This window comes from Apis cerana, linkage group LG1 (assembly GCF_029169275.1).
Source record: "Apis cerana isolate GH-2021 linkage group LG1, AcerK_1.0, whole genome shotgun sequence".
NCBI classification, from domain to species: Eukaryota; Metazoa; Arthropoda; class Insecta; order Hymenoptera; family Apidae; genus Apis; species Apis cerana.
This window is the reverse complement of record NC_083852.1, coordinates 12,384,451-12,407,667: the sequence shown is the minus strand read 5'-3', so window position 1 is coordinate 12,407,667 and position 23,217 is coordinate 12,384,451. Positions and strand designations below refer to the sequence as shown.

General features: G+C 34.0%; 2 protein-coding genes across 6 annotated transcripts in view; both read right to left on the bottom strand.

The window, feature by feature from the left end:
- LOC107999813 (puratrophin-1) overlaps nucleotides 1-23,217 on the bottom strand; it is a 323,391-nt gene that overhangs the window by 36,803 nt on the left and 263,371 nt on the right. The window lies entirely within an intron of this gene.
- Nucleotides 5,417-9,810, bottom strand: LOC133665990 (uncharacterized). Its single transcript, XM_062073780.1, has one exon. The coding sequence runs from the start codon at nucleotides 6,823-6,825 to the stop codon at nucleotides 5,614-5,616; it is 1,212 nt and encodes a 403-aa protein (XP_061929764.1). The 5' UTR covers nucleotides 6,826-9,810; the 3' UTR covers nucleotides 5,417-5,613.

Below are 23,217 nucleotides of genomic sequence, written 5' to 3'. Positions count from 1 at the left end.
TAGAATTCGAGGCTATTGTTGTATCTCCCGGAGACAGCCGAGACTTGCCAAATTCTCATTCTTTAATGCCACCAGATGTCTCATTAGTTCCTATTTTCTCACAAGTATTCGTCTTCATCCTAATTTCCTTATCCTGCTTCATCTAATGCAAATTAAATTTAACTCGTAACTTAACACGATTTGTTATTACGGTTTTTTAAAACTGGGAAAAAAATAATCGAGAGACACGATGTTCCACGATGAAATGAATTTTTAAGTTTCTTGTATATCGATACGATGTACAATCGAAAGGCTGAATGGATTTTACGTTTATTTTATGAGAAAGAGGATGAACGAAGGGAAAAGGAGACGGAGAATGAAAATAAATGTATAAATGAATTTCATAATATGTCAAACAAAATATTCCCGTTAATGGAGATAACTATTGAGCAATTATACTGAAGATCATTTCAGGAATTTATCCAATGTTTCTTGTATCCACTAACAGCAACTTTAATAGCGGTAGTAATAGCGGTAATATTAGTAAAGTATAGTATACACTTTCCAGTTGAAAACAAAAGATGGCAAGTCTGGAAGATATCAGAGTCATTGATATATATATTTCCAACTATAATTCCCATCAATCAACCACACCCATCGAGAAACTTCTCAACTAACGTAGTAGTACTACGTTAGTCATGTACATCCTTTACTTTGTAATGGAAAACAAAGACCGCGATAAGAAACACATTCAACCTCTAAACCTCCAACAACAATCGATTCCGCTCTATTCATAATCCAGGCTCGATGTTTCCCTTTCAACGTGTACGTACACACACATTGGATAAATAAATGTGTCGTTAATATTTTCTTCGTCTTTCACAAATGTCCGAGGTGGATGTCAATCAACGTTCCTCCCAATGACGTGTTGCGCAAAGGAACACATTCACGGAATGCCGATACTTTTATTTATTCACACTCGTTTCCTAGTTCCCTCTACGGCGAGAAATATTCGAAAAGCGGATATCCATTAATTAATGCCGTTGAAAAATGCCAGCCGACAAAGATGGCTCGATTACGTCATATTTCCTTTTCATTCGAGCGTCGTTACAACGACGTGGTTTCCTGATTCGATCATCCTCTCCTCTTTTTATGAATTCGCGGATTCATTCAACTTGTTGCTCGTTATCGGTTGATATATCGAATGACACGAATTGTATTGAAAGACTGGTCCAATTGAAAGAAGCGTCGGATGACATTTGTGAAAAAATATCTCGCGATGTTCCAGCAATTGTAGAGATCACTTTTTTGTCCATTTAATGGATAAATGGATAAAGAAGTGAATTATAGACTTTTTTGTCGAGGAGTTGTAAACTTAACAAGCACAAGTGTAATGTTTATGTCAGAGATATAAACGTGCAAATTTTTTTGAGTAAGAATATGGGATGAATATTGTTTTTTTTTTTTTTCATTTTTAACTTCAAACTATAAACTGTCAAAACTATAGTGTTTTAATGAATATTTACAATGAAATTGACTCTGAAGTACACAATACCGATATCTAGAAAATATTGATCTGATCGTAATTGTTTTCTTATATTTTATGTTTAAAGTGTAAACTTTTACAAGTTATTGAATTGCCTTTGGCATAAAGGACTATATTATATAATTTTATTTTAAATACATTTGAATACTATAAGATAGAAATTGAATAGATTTCAGATAAAGGATCTATTTTGAGGATAAATATTTTTACACTTTTGTTAAAACAAAAATAGTAGTACAACAAAGAATGATAATAAATAATTTTAATCTCTCGCAATTTTCAAAAATATAATGTAAATTGCAGAAAGAAATTGATTTGAATTTGTCGGAAGGAATTGAAGGCAATCTCTTTGTATCTGTTGCACGAAAACGGCATCGAGAATGTATATTGAGGTCAGATGACGTATAAGTGCAACCAAGAAGCCGTCGACATACACTAAGTTACCGGCATTGCGTCGGTTAATTGTGTCAAATCCGCGAAGATTTCATTTCTCACGAAGAATCATCACCAATTTCCAAATCAATATCTTTACGTCGATATCCGAATAACTGAATATTTTTTTTACCAAAACATTATTTATCTAAAAAAAAAATATTTGAAATGAAAAATAGAACGGCAAATTTATTTTTTTTTATTATCCATTAAATTCCAATATTACCATTAACAAATCTAAAATCTAAATCTTCAAGTTAGATTTTAATTTTTTGAAGAAAAATTTCATTCGAAAAAACTTTCACTTTGGGACACGATCTTCGTTCGAAATAAAAATTTATACACGACTTCCTTGATTGGCCAAGGAATTTCCATCGACTTCAAACGATCTGACATTTAATAGGCGTTGCAAACTCACGTTGTCGCAAAATGGAGACGCCACGCCTAGCATTGTCGCGGTCGTAAAAGCATCGATATCGTTTCCTTTCGTCCAAGCATGGGCGAGAGCGAGAAAAAACGAAAGTGGTCTCGAACTGGATCGGAATGTTAGACCGGTCCTAGGCCTTTAGTATTATTTACCTCGACTTGCGGAACCGCTATAGCTGCCATTAACATTCCCGCGGCTCGTGGTCGGCAATTTTCGTATGAGAAATTTTACATAAACTCCATTCATTTCCGTCCAATTGAATTTGACATTGTAAACAACCGATAAATTTCGTCTCAAACGATTCGCTCTATGGAAAAGATAAAGATACGAAAAACGAAGGTAGAATTCGTTAAGGAACACTGCTGTATCGAATTAAACACGAAATTCTTTTTAAACGATAATATTATTTTCTTGATCTCAAAATTGTTAGGAATCAATCCTTTACAATGTTTCACGAATATTTATACACTCATGGCGAGTTAATGCTAGATTATTATGCTAATTACATTTAACGTGCTCTTTAATGCGTCATTGTTACTACGTTTTGTGCTACATAAACTATTATGATAGTTGAAATGTAACAAAGCTTTAGTCAAAGATATTTTTAATATTAAAATTCTATCTATTTTTAATCGATTTCAACGATTAATCTTTACAATACAAAATTAAATTCACGGACTATTTCTGAAAAGAATGGATTTTATATCATATAAAAAAAAATTGAATTTGACTATACTCGAATGGTGCATCATAACGATAACTCATGATTAACTTTTTTGAAATCATGGAACATATTTTTCCATTGTTATACGAAAAATTTAAGAAACACGAAATGTATTAAAATCGTAAAATTAACGATAAAAATATGCATGAATATATCTTTTACTTCGATTAACTACCAATAATATAGTTGTCAATAATTGTTGATATATTTTCGTAAAATATTTGTAACGGAATCACGAAACATTATTACTCTTATATATAAAGAAGCGATTAAGGATCACTGTGATATGACATTCTAATCTGATTTGTATATTCTTCGATCCACATTCCATTCATTTCATAATTTATAACACATTGTGGTCTGATGGTTTATCAAAGAATTATCTTTGAGGTTCGTTATATTGTTTGCCCGTCGTTATCAGAGGTTATGTGTATACGTAATGCGCTGTTAACAAATCGTTAATCATCCTCGTGCACTTTAAACGCACGTGCACGTCGCGTCAGCGCATTCGCAATATAGAATGTTTCTTATTGTTTTTCAATAGGTGACGGGCGAAAGAATGCAAGTCAAAGGTGGTCGACGTCGTGCCAGACACGGTATCTAAAGCAAACTCGAGTTGCATTGTAATTCGATCGTGTAAAACTTCTTTGAAAATTCCATTAAACTAAAAGATTTTACAACCGTGCCAAATATCGACCGCTTCGAATCAAAGTTTAGAAGTTTGGGAAGCAATAAGATTGCTCGATTCAATTTAAATCGAATTAAATCGAAAATTGAAATTGATATGAATTCAAAACTTTGGAATATTAAAAATAATTGCAAATTTAGTTAATTTCATATATATATTGATCATTTTTTTATATATACTTTCATATAATGGATAACAAAGTATTTGCACATAACCTCATTTTCCAATAAAGCTATTCTTTAATCATATTCTAGATTTCATTTTTTATACCATCAAATTTTTATAGTATGATAAATATAATTTATTAAAATTATGATAAGGAAGAAAAAAAAGAATTTTTCATTTTCAACTATACCTTAAATATCGAAATGTAATAATTTTAAATTATGATAAATAAGAATCAACAAAAATTATGATAAAAACGAACATTTGTAAGAAGATATAACGAGACAAAACAATCATCGCAAAATGAAATTTTATGATAAATTCTTAAAAAAATAATGTATTTAACCTTCCTTACAACGAAATCAATCGACAAATCCAAATTTTAAATAATAATGTTCATTTCTTATAAACATACCAACTAATCTCATTACTTATAGACAACAGTACGTACACCATAACCTCCAAAGTAATAAACACATCTAAAAAACGAAACACCTTACTTGACTCCACTCGGTATAACTCCATCCATCAAACACCTTAAACATCCTCTCTTTCCTGAACAAAAAAGTTTCTCAACAGACGCGATGCTCGCCGCGATTCGCACAACCGATTCATTTTCACCCACGTGAACACAATCGAGCGAGCGGTTCTAGTTGAAAACAACGCGGCACACACGAGATAAATTCCTAGTCAGGTCGAGGCACTCGCCAACGCAAATACCCGAAGATACTTTCGCAAGAGACGATCGGTTCGTGTCTAAATACCACGTTGCCGTTTCACAGCGGCGCGTTATAGCTCTTCGTGTGGGTGCACCTTAAAGTACACAGCGATCGCATCCGTGACAGCTGTGGCGCGCGGCAGGGGGCGCGCAAAGCGATGCATTTTAGCAGGTTGATGCCGCGGCGTGATTTACTCGCGCAATAGAATGCACTTCGAATGGTAGGAAGAGAGCAATATCTCGCGTTACAAACCGATAGGAGTGCTTTTAATGTTCAGAAAAGGGGGGGAAGGGAGGGAAGGGGATTGTTCGATTCGACGATTTCTTCTCTTTGTTTCTCCTCGTTTGACGTTTGCATGGCGCCGGTTTATCGAGCAAAGGAACGAGCCGAGGACGATAGGCGACGGTTGTTTTCAGGCCACTGTAAATCATCCGACTGTTGAATCGTATCATGTACTTGACTTTATTCCGTGAAAGGAATATTTCTCGGAAGGAGCTTTCTTATTTCGTGGACCTGTTTGATCGGTTCGTCCCTACGAGAGAGACCTGGGAAGGTCGTGGAAATCTAGTTCAATGCGAGGAAGACGGTGAATATAAATAGATCGACCTGCCAAGGAAATTGTGGAATATTTGGGACATTACCCGGCTACTTTTTTTGAGAGACGGAATGATCTGAATTACGTTGTTTACAAGTACAAGTAACTTGGACATCTAAGAACCGAACTAACTTACGTCGATTTATTCATTATTATTCCATTATTTTATTGCTCGTTATTCTCACTCGCTATAGTTGTTTGCACTCGCTCGTTTATACACGTTGATTAAGAAAAATTTAATAGATAGAATTTCAACTATAAATCTTACATTTTTCTGCTGACCTAACTTATATTCCATGACGATAAAAAAATAATTGATAATTTTTTGTTCATCAGCTTCAATATATCCTCCTCGATTTAAAGAATCGAACCCGCATTATATATCGATCGTCAATCGTTTTAAAATCTCGACTCACATGTACTCTAGGCACCGAGGCCGATCTTCCATTGATTCTCCTCCGTCTAAGGATCCTAGCGCGCTCCCTGTCCCTCCTGGTACACCTGTCCTCCTGCCGTGGGATCAGAGACAACGGCTGAGGGCCTTCCTCGAGGGATCGAACCCCGAGCAGGACGCATCCTTCGTTCTCGTCGACGCCCGCCACAGCGCTGTTGCAATTCCGCATTCCATCGGCCTCCGTGGTATCGTTGCTACCCAACGAACACCTCGACAGATCCTCGCTGGACTTGGAAGATGCAATTGCAGCCTGGCGATACTTCTTCCTCTCGATCACGAACGAGGAGGCTCTCGCCCTTCGACCGGAATGATCCTGCCTCCTAGCGATCAATTGCTCGGTCTTGGTCGTGAATTCCTGCGATCTGCTCGTCCTCGAACGATATCTGGTCAATTGGCCGCCATCCGTTTTACTCGACGGAACATTCTTCGGACCCTTTTTCGCGAACACGAACTCTTTGGTATCCTTGCAATCCTTCGAGGTGCTTTGGCTGTCGCTATCTTTGGTTGTCGAGGTATCCGTGTTCTCAGACTCTTGGCAAGACCCGTTTCCAGGCGCAGACACGCTTCTCCTCAACCCGCGCGCCTTCTCGATCTTCGACGCATTGGAAGAGTATCTCGTTAGAGTGTCTCTGTACTGAAAGTTCACCGTTGTTTTGTACCCTTGATCGTCGCAAATACTCTTGCAATCCACCACTTCCAACAACTTTATAGAGATTTCCAGCTTCTCGTTTCCCGCATTGATCCCATTTTCCTCGATTATTTTATCCCGCGAGATATCCTCATCCTGATTTCGCGTCTCAGATTCGAACGACGAGTCCACGCGACGAGAAGACGATTTGAGGAACTGATCCTTCTTCGACTCGCGACTCTTCTCCTCCAGGGAGACGGATTTCTTGAGGATGTGCGGTGTCTTGTGCACACGTGGGAAACAGTTGACGTCCAGCAGGCTAGCGGTGTCGACGTCGTCTTGGTCAGGAAAACTCGGTTGGTCTTTAGGACACGATGTCTCGCGCGCTCCGTCAGCGTCGACGCACTGACGGACGGAGATCAGACGGCATCCGCCGTCGTCCCCACTATCTTCCTCGATGATGTACATCCGAAATAACTACTCGACGCGCGTCATCGCCGTTACGAGGGTATTCCGCGAATTGGAGGCGCCGCTGTTTCTCTTCGATACTTCTCGATCCGCTCGTAGATAAGCGTCGAATCAATTTTTAAAGATTTCATATTCCTTTCAGGATCTTTATAATCTCCGAACGGGCATTTTTAGAATTTAGTTTTAATATTTTAATATTTTAAAGTGATCATCGATTCGACGAAAATTACTTGTTTACAGTTCGGTTCGTAAAAACTTTTATTTGTCTTTCTATTATTATTAAACTCTGATATCGAGTTGTTAAAAAAATTGTTTTGATTATTCGAAATTTGTAAAATGATTGATGTTTTTTGATTTATCAAAATTGCTTATCGATAATGCAATTTATTACATCGTCCTGTTATATTTATCGTCTTAATATCGTACAAGACTCATTTTGTTCTTGTTTTAGCATCTTGTTATTTTTGTCTGAGTGGAGACTGGATTTCTAGGAGGTAGAGAAAAAAAAATTGTTTCAATATCTTAATTTCTAATTTCCAAACCAATGTTATTTTTATAAAAATTATTTATCGACAATATAGTTTTTTAATATTATTTCATTCTTAAAAAGCTTATTTTAATAATATTTTAATATTTTTGTAAAAAAAGTTTTTGTTCCTATGTGTCAAAATTATTTTTTAACTGCAATTTATAAATTCTTCCGTTGCATTTGCTCTCCTTTATTCTATTCTTGATTTTTAATTTCATATTATTCTTAATCTACCTTAACATTACAAAAATCTTGTTTGATATTTTCTCGTAAAAATATACAAACAAAATTGAAAAATCATCTCATTCGGTATCATCAATTGTTACATCATCGAATTAACATCTGTTCCTCGCAAAATTTCCAAACAATTTTTATTCCTTTCTCCCAGAAGGTTAAACGCATTAATTTTACGATACGCAATAACCGTTGCACGTCTTCTAACGTATCAGAAGGAAAGTCACAAACTCCCGACACTGCACGTAATTCGCGGTTATCCTCCCAAACAATCGTTCCGCAATCTCATCCTCGGAACACCGATATTACTTGCTCCCGTGCACCATAATGACAGTGCATACACACAAAATAAAGCTTTCAACGTCCATGCACACATTTAAAAATATTTTTCTCGATGCAACGACTCTTACTTCTCTCGATGCGATACCAATAGTTTGCGCCTAATATCAGACAAGATAGCCAGACTGCGGCTGGCTCGATTCCAGATTAGCCAGATTAAATTGCAAATAATCGTAGTTTTACAGTATACGCACGATTTTTCGTCAAACAAGTCTGGATATTTCAAAATCGTTGTCAATTTAAAATTCCACTTATGGACGCACAATCGCCGATTCCGCACGCGAATCGTTTCGACACACTCGAATCCGAAACGTGGGACAACACACTTATTTATTTATTTCTTCTTTATTTCTCGTTTTAGGACAGTTTATGCGAATTTTTCTCAACGTTTAAGATAAGCATCTTCGAACCGTGTCTTTTTTTCTTACACTTTTATGGACAACTACAACTGATTCTTAACCGATTTCTTTTCTTTCTTTAATGACAATTGTCTCTCTGACGTTCCTGGTTCTTTTTCTTCATAATTCTCTTGTCATTTAAATACTTTCTTCCGTCTCCGTATTCGGATTCATCATAATTGTCACCGTTTCTCTTCCCTTTTTTCTTTATTCTTTCTACATCACTACCGTTATCTACTCTTAACAAATGACTTGTAAATTGTTATTATTATATTATTAACAACAAATTCGAGGCGATCGAAGAGGGAAGATTCGCACGGGCAATTTGCCGGCGCGAAAGTTGTTGCCCGCGTCACGCGATCGGTCTTCGAGGGCGAGCCTCGAGTGATAGATCGAGCGGGTACCACTGCGATCTTTCAGGTAAGCCGATCGAACAAGCAGGTTAAAAATTGATAACATTCACAGTTTTCAATCCAAACACTCGGAATTATGGAAAAAAAGCGTATTCTTTACTCATCGATCGATCCATCTTTCTTCAACAAAATTCACGATTACCATTAATTCGAACACTCGAATAAGAGAGAAAATCCAAAATTACATAAAAAGGTAGAGAACGTGTGTGGAGAACTCGAGAAAGATATTTCATTTCGTAAGTTGTTCCAATCTCAGTCTCGATCGATCCATTCTACAGCGACAGATAGATATACATCGGCGGATCGAGGACCATCGTTTTACGGTAGGTCGGAGCCGCGCGAGCCGGAAAAAGAGACGCAAAGGCGTCGAGCGCCGGTGGCCTACTGGTGCGGCTCTCCTAATCCCGCGCGCACACGGGGCACACCACGGTAGAGCACGTATGCAACGCGACGCACACCGGCAAGTGGGGAAGAAAGAAACACACGCGATTCCATTCCACTCGAGACCGCGCGCGCTCTACTCGACACTCGCCTCTAAACTCTCACCGCAGCGCCGCGGTTATATCTCTCTCTCTCTCTCTCCCTACGGGCAAGATCCGCTCCGTTCCTTTCTCTGTCTGGAACAGGGGGCAGGGAAGCGGAGTGGCCGTCCCGAACGCGTACGCGCGTACACCGTCCTCCAATCAGCAAGCGATCCGCCACTTTGCGGCCTGGAATGCCTTTTCCTTTCGGAAACCCGCTCGAACCGGTCGCCCACTCGCGCTCGCGTGCACGATACACGCGATCGGGCGCTGTTAACGGGTGGCGATTGATCGGTTCTTGCGCGTGGGAGGGTGCCCACCGAGGGGAGCAGTAGTACCCTTTTGTGTACGATTTCGAGGATGGGAGGAGGCTGCGTTGATGGGTATTGTGAAGTTTAGTTAGAGTTTGGACCGATTTCGAGTGTTTTATGATTCAACGCTGAAGCGAATTTAATATTTTATTTGTTTTCTAGATTATTATCGCTTGCATCCACGCGATTTTGAATCTTGTAATTATATATTAAAGAGAATTTGATATTTTACTATTCTTTTTTTTTTTTTTGGTATTTTATCGATTAGGGCATTTATTCAAGAATAATGAATCGTATTTTTCATTTAATATTACATTAGTCGTAGTTTTTTCATTTATTTGTTAAATTTGAATATGTATCTTTTTTTTTTGAATAATTTTTCTCGCTTTTTTCAAATTAAAAAAAATCGTGTTAGTGCAAATAAAATGAAAGAAACGGTAAATGAAATATTTTCAATACAATCAAATTATTAAAAGAAACAAAATACATTTTTTAAAAAATAAAAAAGAGATCAAAACTAAATGTATATTTATAACTTAACTTATTTATCCTTTTAATTTTTTTTAATATCTTGTTTGAAACAAAAATGTCTTTCATGCTATCTCTTTTCCATATTGAAGTATATTTTAAATCAGGATTTTTATGTATTTCGTTAAAAATATTTAGTCTTGAATTAAAATGCTCATTTTTAATAACATTTCTTTTTGTATTAAAAAAAAATTAATAGTATAATTGACGAAAGAAACAAACGTGCGATTTCATTCTTTAACACTAATAAATATAATAAACGGCTAAAGTATCTCTTTAACCATGAAACTAAATGTAATAATAATTAATCAATATTGAAGAAAGAGTTAATAAAGATAAATAAGCATTTATAAAAATATCTGTATCAATGCTAATAAATTAAAAATTAAAATTTAATATTATCATAATAGAAGCTGATAATCTTTTCTTTAAACGTAAAATTAATAGTTTAATCTCGTTGCTACAATTCTCATGCTATGAATGGATACAAATGAAAATAGAACATGAATTTCAATCGAATCAATATGCAGTCTCACGTTGATTATTTATTGCGCGCTAGCGGTTACTTTTTACAAAGATCACGTCATCGTACGATCACAGAATGTCTGTCATCGTTATATAGACATAGTTTTCAGAAGTAGTACGCGCGTTTTGCTCGAGAAATACCGTTTCATTGATGTATAATCGAGTTCGTATTATTCTGTATGAATAATATTGGTCAATAATATCGAGGAATGTCAAACAATGTTCAAATTTCTCGTTCAGAAATAATATTCGAAAGATAATATTCCAAAAAAAAAAAAAAACGAGAACATGTATTCTAGCACGTCATATCTCATCATCGTACATCTGTGTTTGTTCTTCATAAAGCAAACATTCAATCCATTCATTGTGCAACAATCTGTCAACGTAGAAATTTTCGAATAAAATTCACAAATTTTAGATCAGATGTCCATTTTATTTCGTACAATTCGAAAGATTTATAATGTTTTTAACATGCCCACAGACGTGTAAACGCTATTGAAAATAAAAGATAAGTCACAATTACTAGTGTAGAGTGATTAAACAAAAATAAATTAGAATGATTAATAAAATAAATTAAATAAAACAAAAAAATTTAAATTAAATTAACAAAAATAGTGAAAAATTCTCAAAATTTTTAAAAGTAACTTACAACCAATTTTTTAATATTAAATTAAATCTCAACGTCGTTCCGTTTCGTAACGCGTTCGTTTTTAATTTATTAAACACCGAAAAAACATTAAAATCGAAATTCCGATTAATCAAAACCATCAATCTCAATTGCAAACGCGAAATATTCTCGTCTCGTGGTGCAACAAGCATCCCTTTCGATGCAAAATATACGAGTCCCGTGCCATATGGCAGCGCGGATCGATCGTTGGCTGGGTTTGGCTCGACAGGAGAGGAGAGAATGAAAAACGCGACGCGCAGGAAAGTGTCCCGCATGGCTTGTTAATAGAGAGACTCTCCTTTGCGCAAGGAACGTTGATAAAAGGCAGGCGGACAGCATTTTCTATTGTGCCGTTTCTCGGATTGCATCCGGTGTAAAATTTCACTTGGCTGCTGGTACTGAGCCATCGTTATCGAACCATAGTACGAGTACCTCGTGGTTTTCACGGGTTTTTGCGCGCGGCTCGCCACACGTGAGACTGGTTTCGATATTCCGCGTCCCCGATCGAACATGATGCGTCAAATCCTCGTCGACTTTTTGTTAGAAGCAAGAAGACTCTCGTGGAGAGGGAAATGTATGAAGTTGTTGCGGTTTTTTAGGATGATGAACGGATCGGCAAAACCTGATATGTCGCTTTTTCGAAATTGAAACATATGTTTTCTTTTTTCACGTTTCAAAGTTCAGATGAAATTTTTAAAAAAAGGAAAATAACAAAGAGGAAGCAGATTACGTTTCTTTATAATATTGTGACTTTTTATAGCAGAAGAAAAATTAAAATTATTGCATCGTAAAACTGGAAAAATATGACATATGATATGACGTTTCGTAGATGTAATATAACTTCATTTACGTGAAAGAAATTTTAATCACGCTTGGTTACGTGAAATTTGCCGAGAGCTTAATATTTGAAATACCAATCATTACATAAACGCTTTTATAATACAATTGAATATCTTTGTATAGTAAATTTTTAAACAAAGTTATAGAATAATGTGTAATATCACAAATATTTAAAATCATATTTTATGTTGTTTTATATTTTCTATGAACCACGATCACAAATATCATTACAAAATTAATATTATTATTGTTACACATATCATTGACTTTCTAATGATTTCACAAACGATTAAATCATAAGAAAAGTATAAACTTCAAAGTTAAAGAATGAAAAAATCGAAATCTCTTCCGCGAAGAGATATTTTAATTCGATTCGATGACGCATCGAGCTAACCCTCGAACATTAAACCTCCATCTACGTTAGCTTCCACCGAAGAACAGCACGATCAAAGTTTCTCCGTTCCGTTTCTATCCTTCGCGCGACAAATATTTCAAAAAAAACCGCGAACCCCGGCAAAGCGTCCAACCTCGAACCGCGAAAATAGACTTGGCCAACAATTCGCAGACTCCAGTCCCAACGAGGAGAGGCGTTTCTATTTATACGAGTGCGTCGAGCGGAAGAGTGCCCATAAGGATTTTCGAAACGCGCCTTTCGACACGGTGGCACGTGCCCGTCGCCGTCGATATATACGTTCACGCACGTGCGCGCGAATATTTAATTAATCGGCGTCGGCACGTGAATACGCGCTACGATCCTCGTAGCATCAGCGCCATGCATATCGACGTTCATTACCGGCCGTGCAAACAGATCGTTGTTTGCGCGATAACGAAACCGTGAGAAACGACGTTTGCGATTGGAATATAACGATCGATGGCCTTTTGGACCGAATTCTGCTCTCGTTCAGCTTTGGTCGTTCAACAATGGTTAAATTATATTTAAAATCCAAAAATAAAAATAAAGAAATGACGTTTAACGTATTAATATCGTATCATTGGAAAAAGAGATTTGTTCGAAGATTGATAAGAACGTTGGGTAATAACAATTCTTAGTATTTTGAGATTAATAAAATCATATTTATGATTAAGAGTTTTCATTAGAAATTAAATCACGTGGTAATATCCATTGTATATAAAAGAAATTTTGCAATTAAAGAAATATAATTATTTAAATGAAATAGTTACTTTTTCAAACTGCGTTTCACATATTTGCAACAAAATAATACATTCCATTAAAATAATAAAGATTCCAATATTTTTCACACGTTTGAAGAAAGGTATTATTACGCTTACGAACAACAAGAAAGAGAGAGAGAGAGAGAAAAAAAGTAGCAAAAGACGCACACGACCTGGTCACAGCGCATCCATCACCCGGAATCCACGCTGAAAGGATATTATTAAGGATCAACGAGCATCCTCTCGGTCGGCGATAAATTACTCGTGCAACGACAGTCAACAACCACGGATCACTTTTCCCAGCATCGACGAGCTCGAATTCTCTACGAGCATGCGGAATCAATGGAAAAGGTACGGTTATGATTAAGCGGAGATATAATTAGAACCTTGGGATCTATCACCGTTAGACGATTTTCCAGTACGGGCAAAGATACTCGTGAGTATGTACTCGTTGACCCTGGATGATTAATTTATTCCCGGCGCATTTCCTTGGGAATGAAAAAATAAAAATTGCGGAGCAGGGCGGAGGTTCAAACTCGTCTTGACCTTGGGATCTCACGGGAGTGACACGATTCTGAGACAGAGAGGAATGTCTCTCGGTATTTCAAGGACGAATGATTACGGATTGGAGTAGCGGTTGATGCGAATCGATATGGAAAGAATCTGATTTGTCTTCGGTTCGTGGAGAAATAATCTTATCGATTTCCAATGAGTATATATACCTGGTCTTCCTTTTTCGAGCATTTTTAACAACGAATGAGATATCGTGGAAAAGTAGGAATGCAAGATATTCCTCTTATTCTCAATTTCTTTTGTTTTTATCATGTTTACTTCGAACGAGTAATTGGAAAAAATAATAAGAATATATTTATTAAATTTTATTAAAGATATTACAGACATTACAAGCCGAAAAATTTTATTTTTCAAATTTTATTTTAATTGAAATTAAGATCGAAAATATTTTTTCATCAAGCAAGTAGAGTGCAATATAATAAAAAGAGATCGTCTCGAATTTCCTGTCTGTAATTTCCCTTCGAATTTTTCATCGATGAAAAAACTGACGTTACGATCGATGATTGTTTCTAATGAATGACAATGGGTGTGCAACGCCTCGTCCGCGTGCATATTTCAATGGAATCGTAATCGATGTTCAGTGGAAGCTATGCAACCTGGTACAATACGATTCTGCGTGTAGAAAGGATCAAGTTCTCAACGAGGGAAAGGAGATCCGAGTGCGATCAATGTCTTTGGGAAAGAGTCAGATGGGCAAAGCTGGAGCGAGTTCACGGAATCACAAAGTCGTAAACACATTTTATTTTCTTCAGTTGCATCTTGTTATGATCTATGTTGATGGAATAAGCAAATTTTTATTGCCAAGACTTGCCTCGAGAATTTGATTGTCAAGCCATTTTTATCCTGACCTTTTTTAAACAATTTTAAAACGAAGATCTTTACTGCTGTAATCTTTACTATAAAATTTTATGAAGCTGAACAAGAGACAGGATTTGAAAGATCCATGGGCAACCAAAAATTACAATGAATTGAAGTTAATTTTAGGATTTAAATCCATCTTCGCTTGTTAATTGCTAGACTGACGCATATTAAATCAAAAATTTTGTTTATCAATAACAAAACTAAAACCTTAATATATAAAGAAAAAAATGGCTCAAAATGGCGACATATTTTAAACTTTATTAAACAGTTATTAATTTTAAATATCCAACAATATTTCCAAAATTTCCGATAAAATGAATACAAATAAAATTTCAGAATCAATCGACAGAATGAAAACAAAAAAGAACCCCGTCCATACGTATAATCCTATCGAGTTGCACGCATATCGCATAAATAAACGAGAGACGCACAAGCGCGGGAATCTAATCTCGTATCCTTAAGCTCTCCCGCCACGGATAAATTGGATTCGAGACAATTCGTGACATTGATTCCAGTTAGCGTTATCCATGTTCTTTCGAAGTGTCTCGAAACAGATAAAAAGAAAAACGATCTCGATCGTTTGATGACAATGCGAGGAAACACCACACGTTCGATCGTCCTTTTTGCTGAATCGGCGCATGGACACTCCCTTAATCGGCTAACGAGACACTTAAGTATGAATCCCTCGCGACGCTCAGCCCGGATTACAAGCCACTTTCATCGCAACTATGCTATTGTGCGTATGCGCAGGCATTACATATTCGTTACGCGGATCCCGCGGTATATTCTTCGGAGCTAACGAACCTAAAGTTCACTGGACTTGACGAGGCGTCCTTGAAGAGTAAGCAGCCCCGAATTGCGACACTTGTTGCGATGCTTGTGTGGTTATTGTGTCATATCGAAACGCGGTTTATAATTTTATCCGTGTCATATTCGTGTAATTAAAGTTTTTTAGACATTTAATCAATATAATAACGATCGTACGAACGATTGGGAAAATAAAATTGTTTAAATTTGCGATTTTTTTATCACCTTGCGACGAATGTTATGGCGATTCTCATATTCTAAAATTTCAATAAAATTGTATAAAATATTTTTAACGTTTCTAATATTCAGATCTTTAATTTATAATCTGAAATCAAAGAGAGCGAATAATCATTTGCAAATTTATTATATATCGTTTTTCTTTTTCTTTTAATTTTTATAATAAGTATATATAATATTAATAAATAATATGAATTTAAATAAATATTTTATTCTGTTCGTGATTCATGTAATTAAATTATTGTCCAATCGAAATGATTGGAAAAGTGTATAATCACAGAGTTGTGCACTTGATCGATTGAGTATTGATAGAGGTGTATAAATGCACAATCTCGCAATCGAACGAACGTGTAATTACACACAAGTTATAGCGGCATTCCTCGTGCATGTAACCTCTTATAAATCAATACTAAAATACGAAACAGCTTAAGAGAAACATGTTTTATTATTCTCTCTTATAAGATATTCGTCCCACATGTTTCCAACTTTTGGAATGGAAATTTTGGAACGAAAGTTTCTCATCTTACAACTCTCCAGCGAAAGTATCTCAATTCGGAACGAGAAGTTCTGCTCGTATGAACCCATTGAAGGACAAGCAGTCCATGTAATAAAAGCAAACTAGTTTCTCCCATTAATTGTTCAAATCGATTATCTATTTGCGTTTATTTTCACTATTAATGAAAATTTCATTCCAGTTCCAGTGAAGTTTTATCATAATTTTCTCAATCCTTCAATGGCAAATCGCAATGCAAGTATGAATTTCTCAAATAAATGTAATTCTACTGTAAAAAAAAGAAAAATAATAATAAAAAAATTTAAAAAAGAGGTAAATGATAATTTGATAATTTGAACCGTAATTTAAGAATTCCAAGATTATAATTATAATTAAAATTAAGGGAAAAAACGAGGATTATTTCGAAGATTAAAATTTATTTCGTCTTGAATTACTTGTCACATATTTAGATCATCTCCACAAGTTGAAATTTACAATTATATATCATAAGATGTCAAAAATCAATCATTGGAAAGAAACAAATTAGAATAGTTTTTGCTTTTTCGTTCCACGTTTTCAATATTATCATTCATTTACTTATTTTATCCAACAATATCCAAATTCCAATTAACTTGAATTAACTAGATCGAACTTCGAGTTAAAAATGCCGTTACGTGTAATACGCAATAATATTTCCACGAAAGTGGAATCGAAGGGATTTCCTGCTTACAAATTCCAAACCCATGTAACAATCTTCTAGGTCTTCACCTCGAATGAAACACCACGAGTGATGTTCGATTGCTCGTTTGTAATCTAGATCACTCGTGAACGTGTATTATTACACGGGAGGGAAGGAAATCATTAATTATCCTTGTGTCTCAAACCGATTAAAAAGTCTCCACACGAAACAGGGATCGAGAAAAACAGATTCGTAGATTCGACCGGGTGTAAAACGAATGAAACATTGCAAAATAAAATCGACGTTCTCTCGTCGTTTTACGAAAGCGACGATAATTCCAGAGAACCGCGTGGAGCCGCGTGGCCGATTTAGTTGAACTCGAAAGTGTAGTAACCCAGTGGCACGAATACTCGTGGCGGGGCTCGTGAACGTTCCTCGACACTTTTCTCGTGTTCGTGAGTGAATGTCGAGCAACGCTGAGTCTATGCTCGCCCATTGTATGCCAAATTCTGTGCTCCTTTTGCGTCACAGGTGATGGATAAAAGCGAATCGAGTACGGCCTTCAACGCGGATGATCCTGCGAATGACAATTCATCACGTTTCTCTTGATTTTCAGTGTTTCACCACAGGGACGTGCCGTTTATCCGTCGAATACGAATTAAGTTTCGCGAAATGGGTATGATTTTGAGGAAATTTATTTCAATTTTTTTGATCGAAATATCTTTTTTGAGAATTCGTATTATGGTAACGACAATGTCCAATAGCCGACAATATTTTTAGAGTTTTGATCAAAATAATAGAAGCGAAGTAATGCAAGAATGGTACACACGTATATATCTAATATATTTCTAATATATTTTCATTTTAAGAAATATTATTCGTTTATTGCATGTTATTGGCTATATATAAATCATTTTTATGTCGTGATTAATTAATTTGTTGAATTGTATACATGAAAATAAGCAAATGCTTGTAAAAATTAAATATAAATAAAATATTATAATTTTCTAGTAATATTAAGTAACGAATGTTAAAAGATTTTAAGTAAATATAATTATTGCCATTGTCATCCGATTTAAATAAATTAGATTTTGAAAATAAAAATGAAATATGAATTGATATTCACTGTGTGTTGAATAAATTACAAATTTCATGAATGAAAACAAAATATCTGCGATATTTAAATTCATTGAAGATTATAAAAATTTTTAGTAAATTTAACAGATGAAAAAAAAAAAAAAGAAACGATATGAAAAGAGAATTAAAAAATTATGATTTTTTTTCGACCTTTATAAATTTTGAATCATGACGATTGAAAAATTAAGATAGGCAGATTGAAGAACGTACTTTAAAAGTTTCCAATAAATATTCCAGAAATTCCACTTCAAATAAATAAAATTTCATTTATGCATATGGAATCGAATATTTATTTGAAAAATCACTAATATAATAAATAAAGTATAAAAGCTTTTTCTTATTACCTATTATATGAATCATATGAATAAAGTAATTGCTATTATAATAAGTATTATTATATATAATTTTATGATATCACTTGAAATATTTATTTAAATGGATAATTTTTTTTTATTATCGCTGCAAATGTTATTCTTGATTTACTGTTTATGAATATATTTCATTTCGAAATCTTCAATTTTTATGACTCGTTACTCATATTTTGATATATCTTGATAATTTTATTTATATTTATTTATTTAAATTAATCTTATTTTATAATATTATGTTTTAAACATCTTATCTCGCATTACATAAATCATAATAGGACAATTTTTTTTTAATTATGTGTACACAATAATACGAATAATAAGATAATAATACGAATTTTTAACAATGACTAAATTGCTATATGATAACAAGAGAAATTATATAATTTGAAATTCTGACGCGACATATTATCGAATTTAATTAAATATAAAAATAATCAGTAATATTATTACGTAAAATATTAAAATTTCAAGAATCTATTCTAAAAAATTCATTCTCGAATAACAAGAAGAATCTGATTATTACGAATTAATTTCCAAAAAAAAAATCCTTAAAGTTTTCACATTCTCACATATTTCCGATTGTAAAACAAAATTTAACGATTAATAGCCATTTATCAATTTCAAACTTGGAAGAAATAAATTTCATACTCCAATAAAATCTTTCAAACAGATCTTTTTTCCTATCCCCGTTCGTTCAACTAGCTAATGATACGAATCGTTCAAGGTGCTCTCGTATTATTTACTTCGATCAATCGCTGTCTCGCCACGTTTCCCCGTAATCTCGAATGCAAATCGGTAAAATAGAGGCTGACATTAACCGGCGAGGCCGTGCACTGTAAATAAGTCGATGAAATATCGGGCGAACGAAATTATCCGCGATTCCAGATAGCGATACGCGATCACCAAGTTTGTTAACGGCCTGAGCCACGTTTTATTTCTCTCTCGTGTAAAATTCTCTTAAATTGGAGGAGAAAAGGAACGGCGTAAATTCGTTTCGAACGAAAACGGTTCCTCCGAACGAGGTTCGATTCGGCATATTACGGTACACGGCCGAACCGATCTATGGACTCGTTTAAAAATCTTCGACGCCAGTCTCGAGTTGAAATACGTGCTCTTCATGAAAAATGAATGGATGACCCGATGCTTATGCGCCATTACGCGGCGTGTACCTGTGCCGCGTAGAAATGAGTGGAAAACGTAACTGTACCTTAATATTCCTTTAAGAGATGTCGTCGGAGGAAACACTGGCTCTCTTAAGCTTTGTCCATCGCCGCTTAACCCTTTACTACGTTATTATTTTCGAATGTCCAAGAAAAAAAGCACTTAAGATATTTCGAAATTTAGAGTAATTTAAATTCAAGTGGGATGTTAAAATTTATAATTATATTTAAAATTCCGCGAAATGTGAAATAACAAGATCGATAATTTCGAAAAACTCACGAGGATTTATGATAAATATATTACGTGTTGTATCGTTTGAATATTTCTAAATTATTTCAATCATCTTACGATTATTTTCGTACAACTCTTACAAATAATTTTTAGTGGATCTTAAAATAATCTATCCATTATTGTTATAAGTAATATTCATATTAATTTTTATGCGTAAGTAATCGATTATAATTTAATGAATATATTTAGTGAATACGATGGTATAAAATGTAAATGATACTCGCCAGTAAAAATAGTCCAATAATAGAGAATAAGTGAGAGCATTCTTGGCTTTAGTTACGGCAATTTATTAAATATTTTAAAAAGCGTGTTTTTAAAAAGACCTCGTTGAATAAAGCAGCGAACAAAAAGAATCGATTTGGTTCACTGCGAAGTCAAATAATTGGCCTTAATTTATCGGCATACTTTTGCGCACTATCTCTGCGCGTTCATTAAACTTCCTATCCTTCGAACGAGTTTCACGAGTATTTAAATAAATATTGGCCTTTGATATTTTCGATAACTAGAACTAACTAGAAAACGGTTATTTTCACGGAAATCTTTTTCTCTCGATCTAAACAAATTATTTATAATCTACATAATATTTAAAATACACGAACGATTATAATTTTTATCATTAATTCTCAATTGATATTATTCTATTACGAATAATTTAATCCTTATTTGAGTAATTTTAGATAATTTAGTGAAAAAAGAGATAGAATAAACCGTTAATGAGACTGAATTGAAATTATAGTAACTTGAATATTTTTCAAGTATCTCAATTTAAATTTTCTAATATCGTTAATGTTTTTCTCATATTCTATATAACATAAAATATACGTTAAATCGATGTTTCGGAATTAAGATTGTACACAAAAATTTCGGTATTCTCGAATCGTGAGTTGAATTGAATTACCTTTTTTAAAAAGGTATCTTATAATCAGTCACGAAAAACTAATGAATAGTAACTTTGACAGATATGTTAATTAAAGAGAAATCAAAATATTTTTTCATATCTAATAGATAAATATCTACTCTAGTAGTTTAAAAATTGTGCAAGCCACGTTTTTGCATCACTTTCATTAGGTCGACACTTACCTATCCACTCGCTTATTTCAGTGAGATATTCAAAAGTTAAGGTTCGTGTCGTATAAACGGTAAAGTCTTCTGAGTAATTTAGAGTAAAAGGTGTCGAGCGTGACAAATGTGTTTAGAAAAGGAAATGGTAATACGCGTAGAAAAAGCAAACGGAGATATCTATAGGATATATATATATATATATATATATATATATATATATATATATATATATATATATACATTCAAAGGAGAGAGAATACTGCAATGGAAGAGCACGCGAAGAAATTAGAGTAACGCCATTATGGAAAAGGCTAGCAGTATGAATTTTAATAGGTAGCTGTGTAACCTCGAGTTGTGTGTTATAATAACATCTGCATTTAAATGCCACGTTCGAACGAGAGGAATTTCTATACTTATTTCACGACCTAATATTAAATTTATTGTCACTTCATTTAAACCTCTTTTTTCAGAGATCTATAATTACATGAAATAATTGTTTCAAAGAAGTTAAAATATATTATTTCAAAAGTCTGCAACTTAGATAGAAATAAATTCATTCATAATCTAATTTCAGAAATTACAATTCCTATAATTAGGAAAGATGTTATTATTAATATTCTTTATTACGTGCTGTCTCTATTATATTTGCTAGATTTACTAGATTTATTAAACGTAAAAATTTATTTATACGTATTATTATAGAGAAGAGATTGTCTAGAATTAACAGCTTACTTTTCACTTTCATAATAACTTTTTTAACTTTTTCTTTCATACATCATAATACAAAATGATATATTGTTGTTAAAAGAAAATACGATGTTAATACAAGATTACCATAATACAACGATCAAAATAACTCATTCGAATAAATTTAATCAAATCTCATCAAATCGCGTATTAGAGCAACGTGTAAACAATAATATAATAATTCAAAAATGAAATATACGTATTAAGCTCGAAAGAAAAAAGAAAAACCGTGAAAGTTAAACTCTCGTCGATTTATTTAATCACGGCCGATAGATGGCCGTTATTAATTCACTCTAACCAGTCGTAAAGCAAATCGTCGGGGGAAAACGGCGTGCAAAAAAGCTTGATTACATCCAGTTATGCGAGAGGGAGAGAATCGCGTTTCCCCTTGGGGGACAAAAACTGTGCAGCGCTAACGACGAGCTCAACCCAAATATAAGAAATTCCGAGGGGATCGGGTGCGCGAGACAGGCCAAGACAAATCCATGTTGTACATTGCAAATCCACGTATGTACAAGGTATTTCAAGGTCTTCTCTTTTCTTACGCGTTAAGCTCACCGTGACCCGTTACATTTGCGCGATGGAAGGCGTGTCGTTTTACGGTTTCCTCCTCTTGAGTAATCGCGAAAGCTCGATTGCGTAATGCGATATTAACGATTTGTTTGACATCGATATTCTATCGTATATATGTATAGCCCACTTCCTGTCCAATATTGCAATGTAAATATATAAGTAAATATCCAAAAGAGTATTATTAGGAGATATATAATATATGTAGTAATAAATAAATGTATATTATACAAGTAAATATCCAAAAGAGTATTATTAAGAGAAATATAACATATATAGTAATAAATAAATATACAAGTAAATATCCAAAAGAGTATTATTAAGAGAAATATAACATATATAGTAATAAATGAATATATAAGTAAATATCTAAAAGAGAATTATTAATTTAATATATATTTAATACAATATTTTAAAATTTAGCAATAAATTTCGAAAATGATTTGTAATATTTATTTGTAATATTTCTTTCTATATTTTTATAATAAATGGAACAAGAAAAAATTGAAACATTTTTTCATCAATTTTATTAAACAATTTTTTTTTATTACCAGCGTTTGAAAAAAGGCATAATTCAAATTTTTTTTAAAAGTGTTGAAGAAATTACGCATAATGTGACAACAACGTTTTTATTTTGCTTTTTTCCTTTAATTAATATTTGCATTAATGATTGTTATTCGACTTTTATAAATTTTGCACATGGTCTGTGACGAAAAAGGAATCGATAAAAAGTATCTATATCGCTTTGAATAAGAAAATACGACTTGTAAAAAGTACTTGAGTTTATTTTAAGAATGAATTTAGTGATGTAATATATTCTAACTTTACTTTTTTCTATCCACGTGTTCCTATTCTTCCTTTTCTCACAAGTTGACACGTTTGCAGAAGTGCTAAAAATTTAACTTTTAAAAATAGCAATCGTATC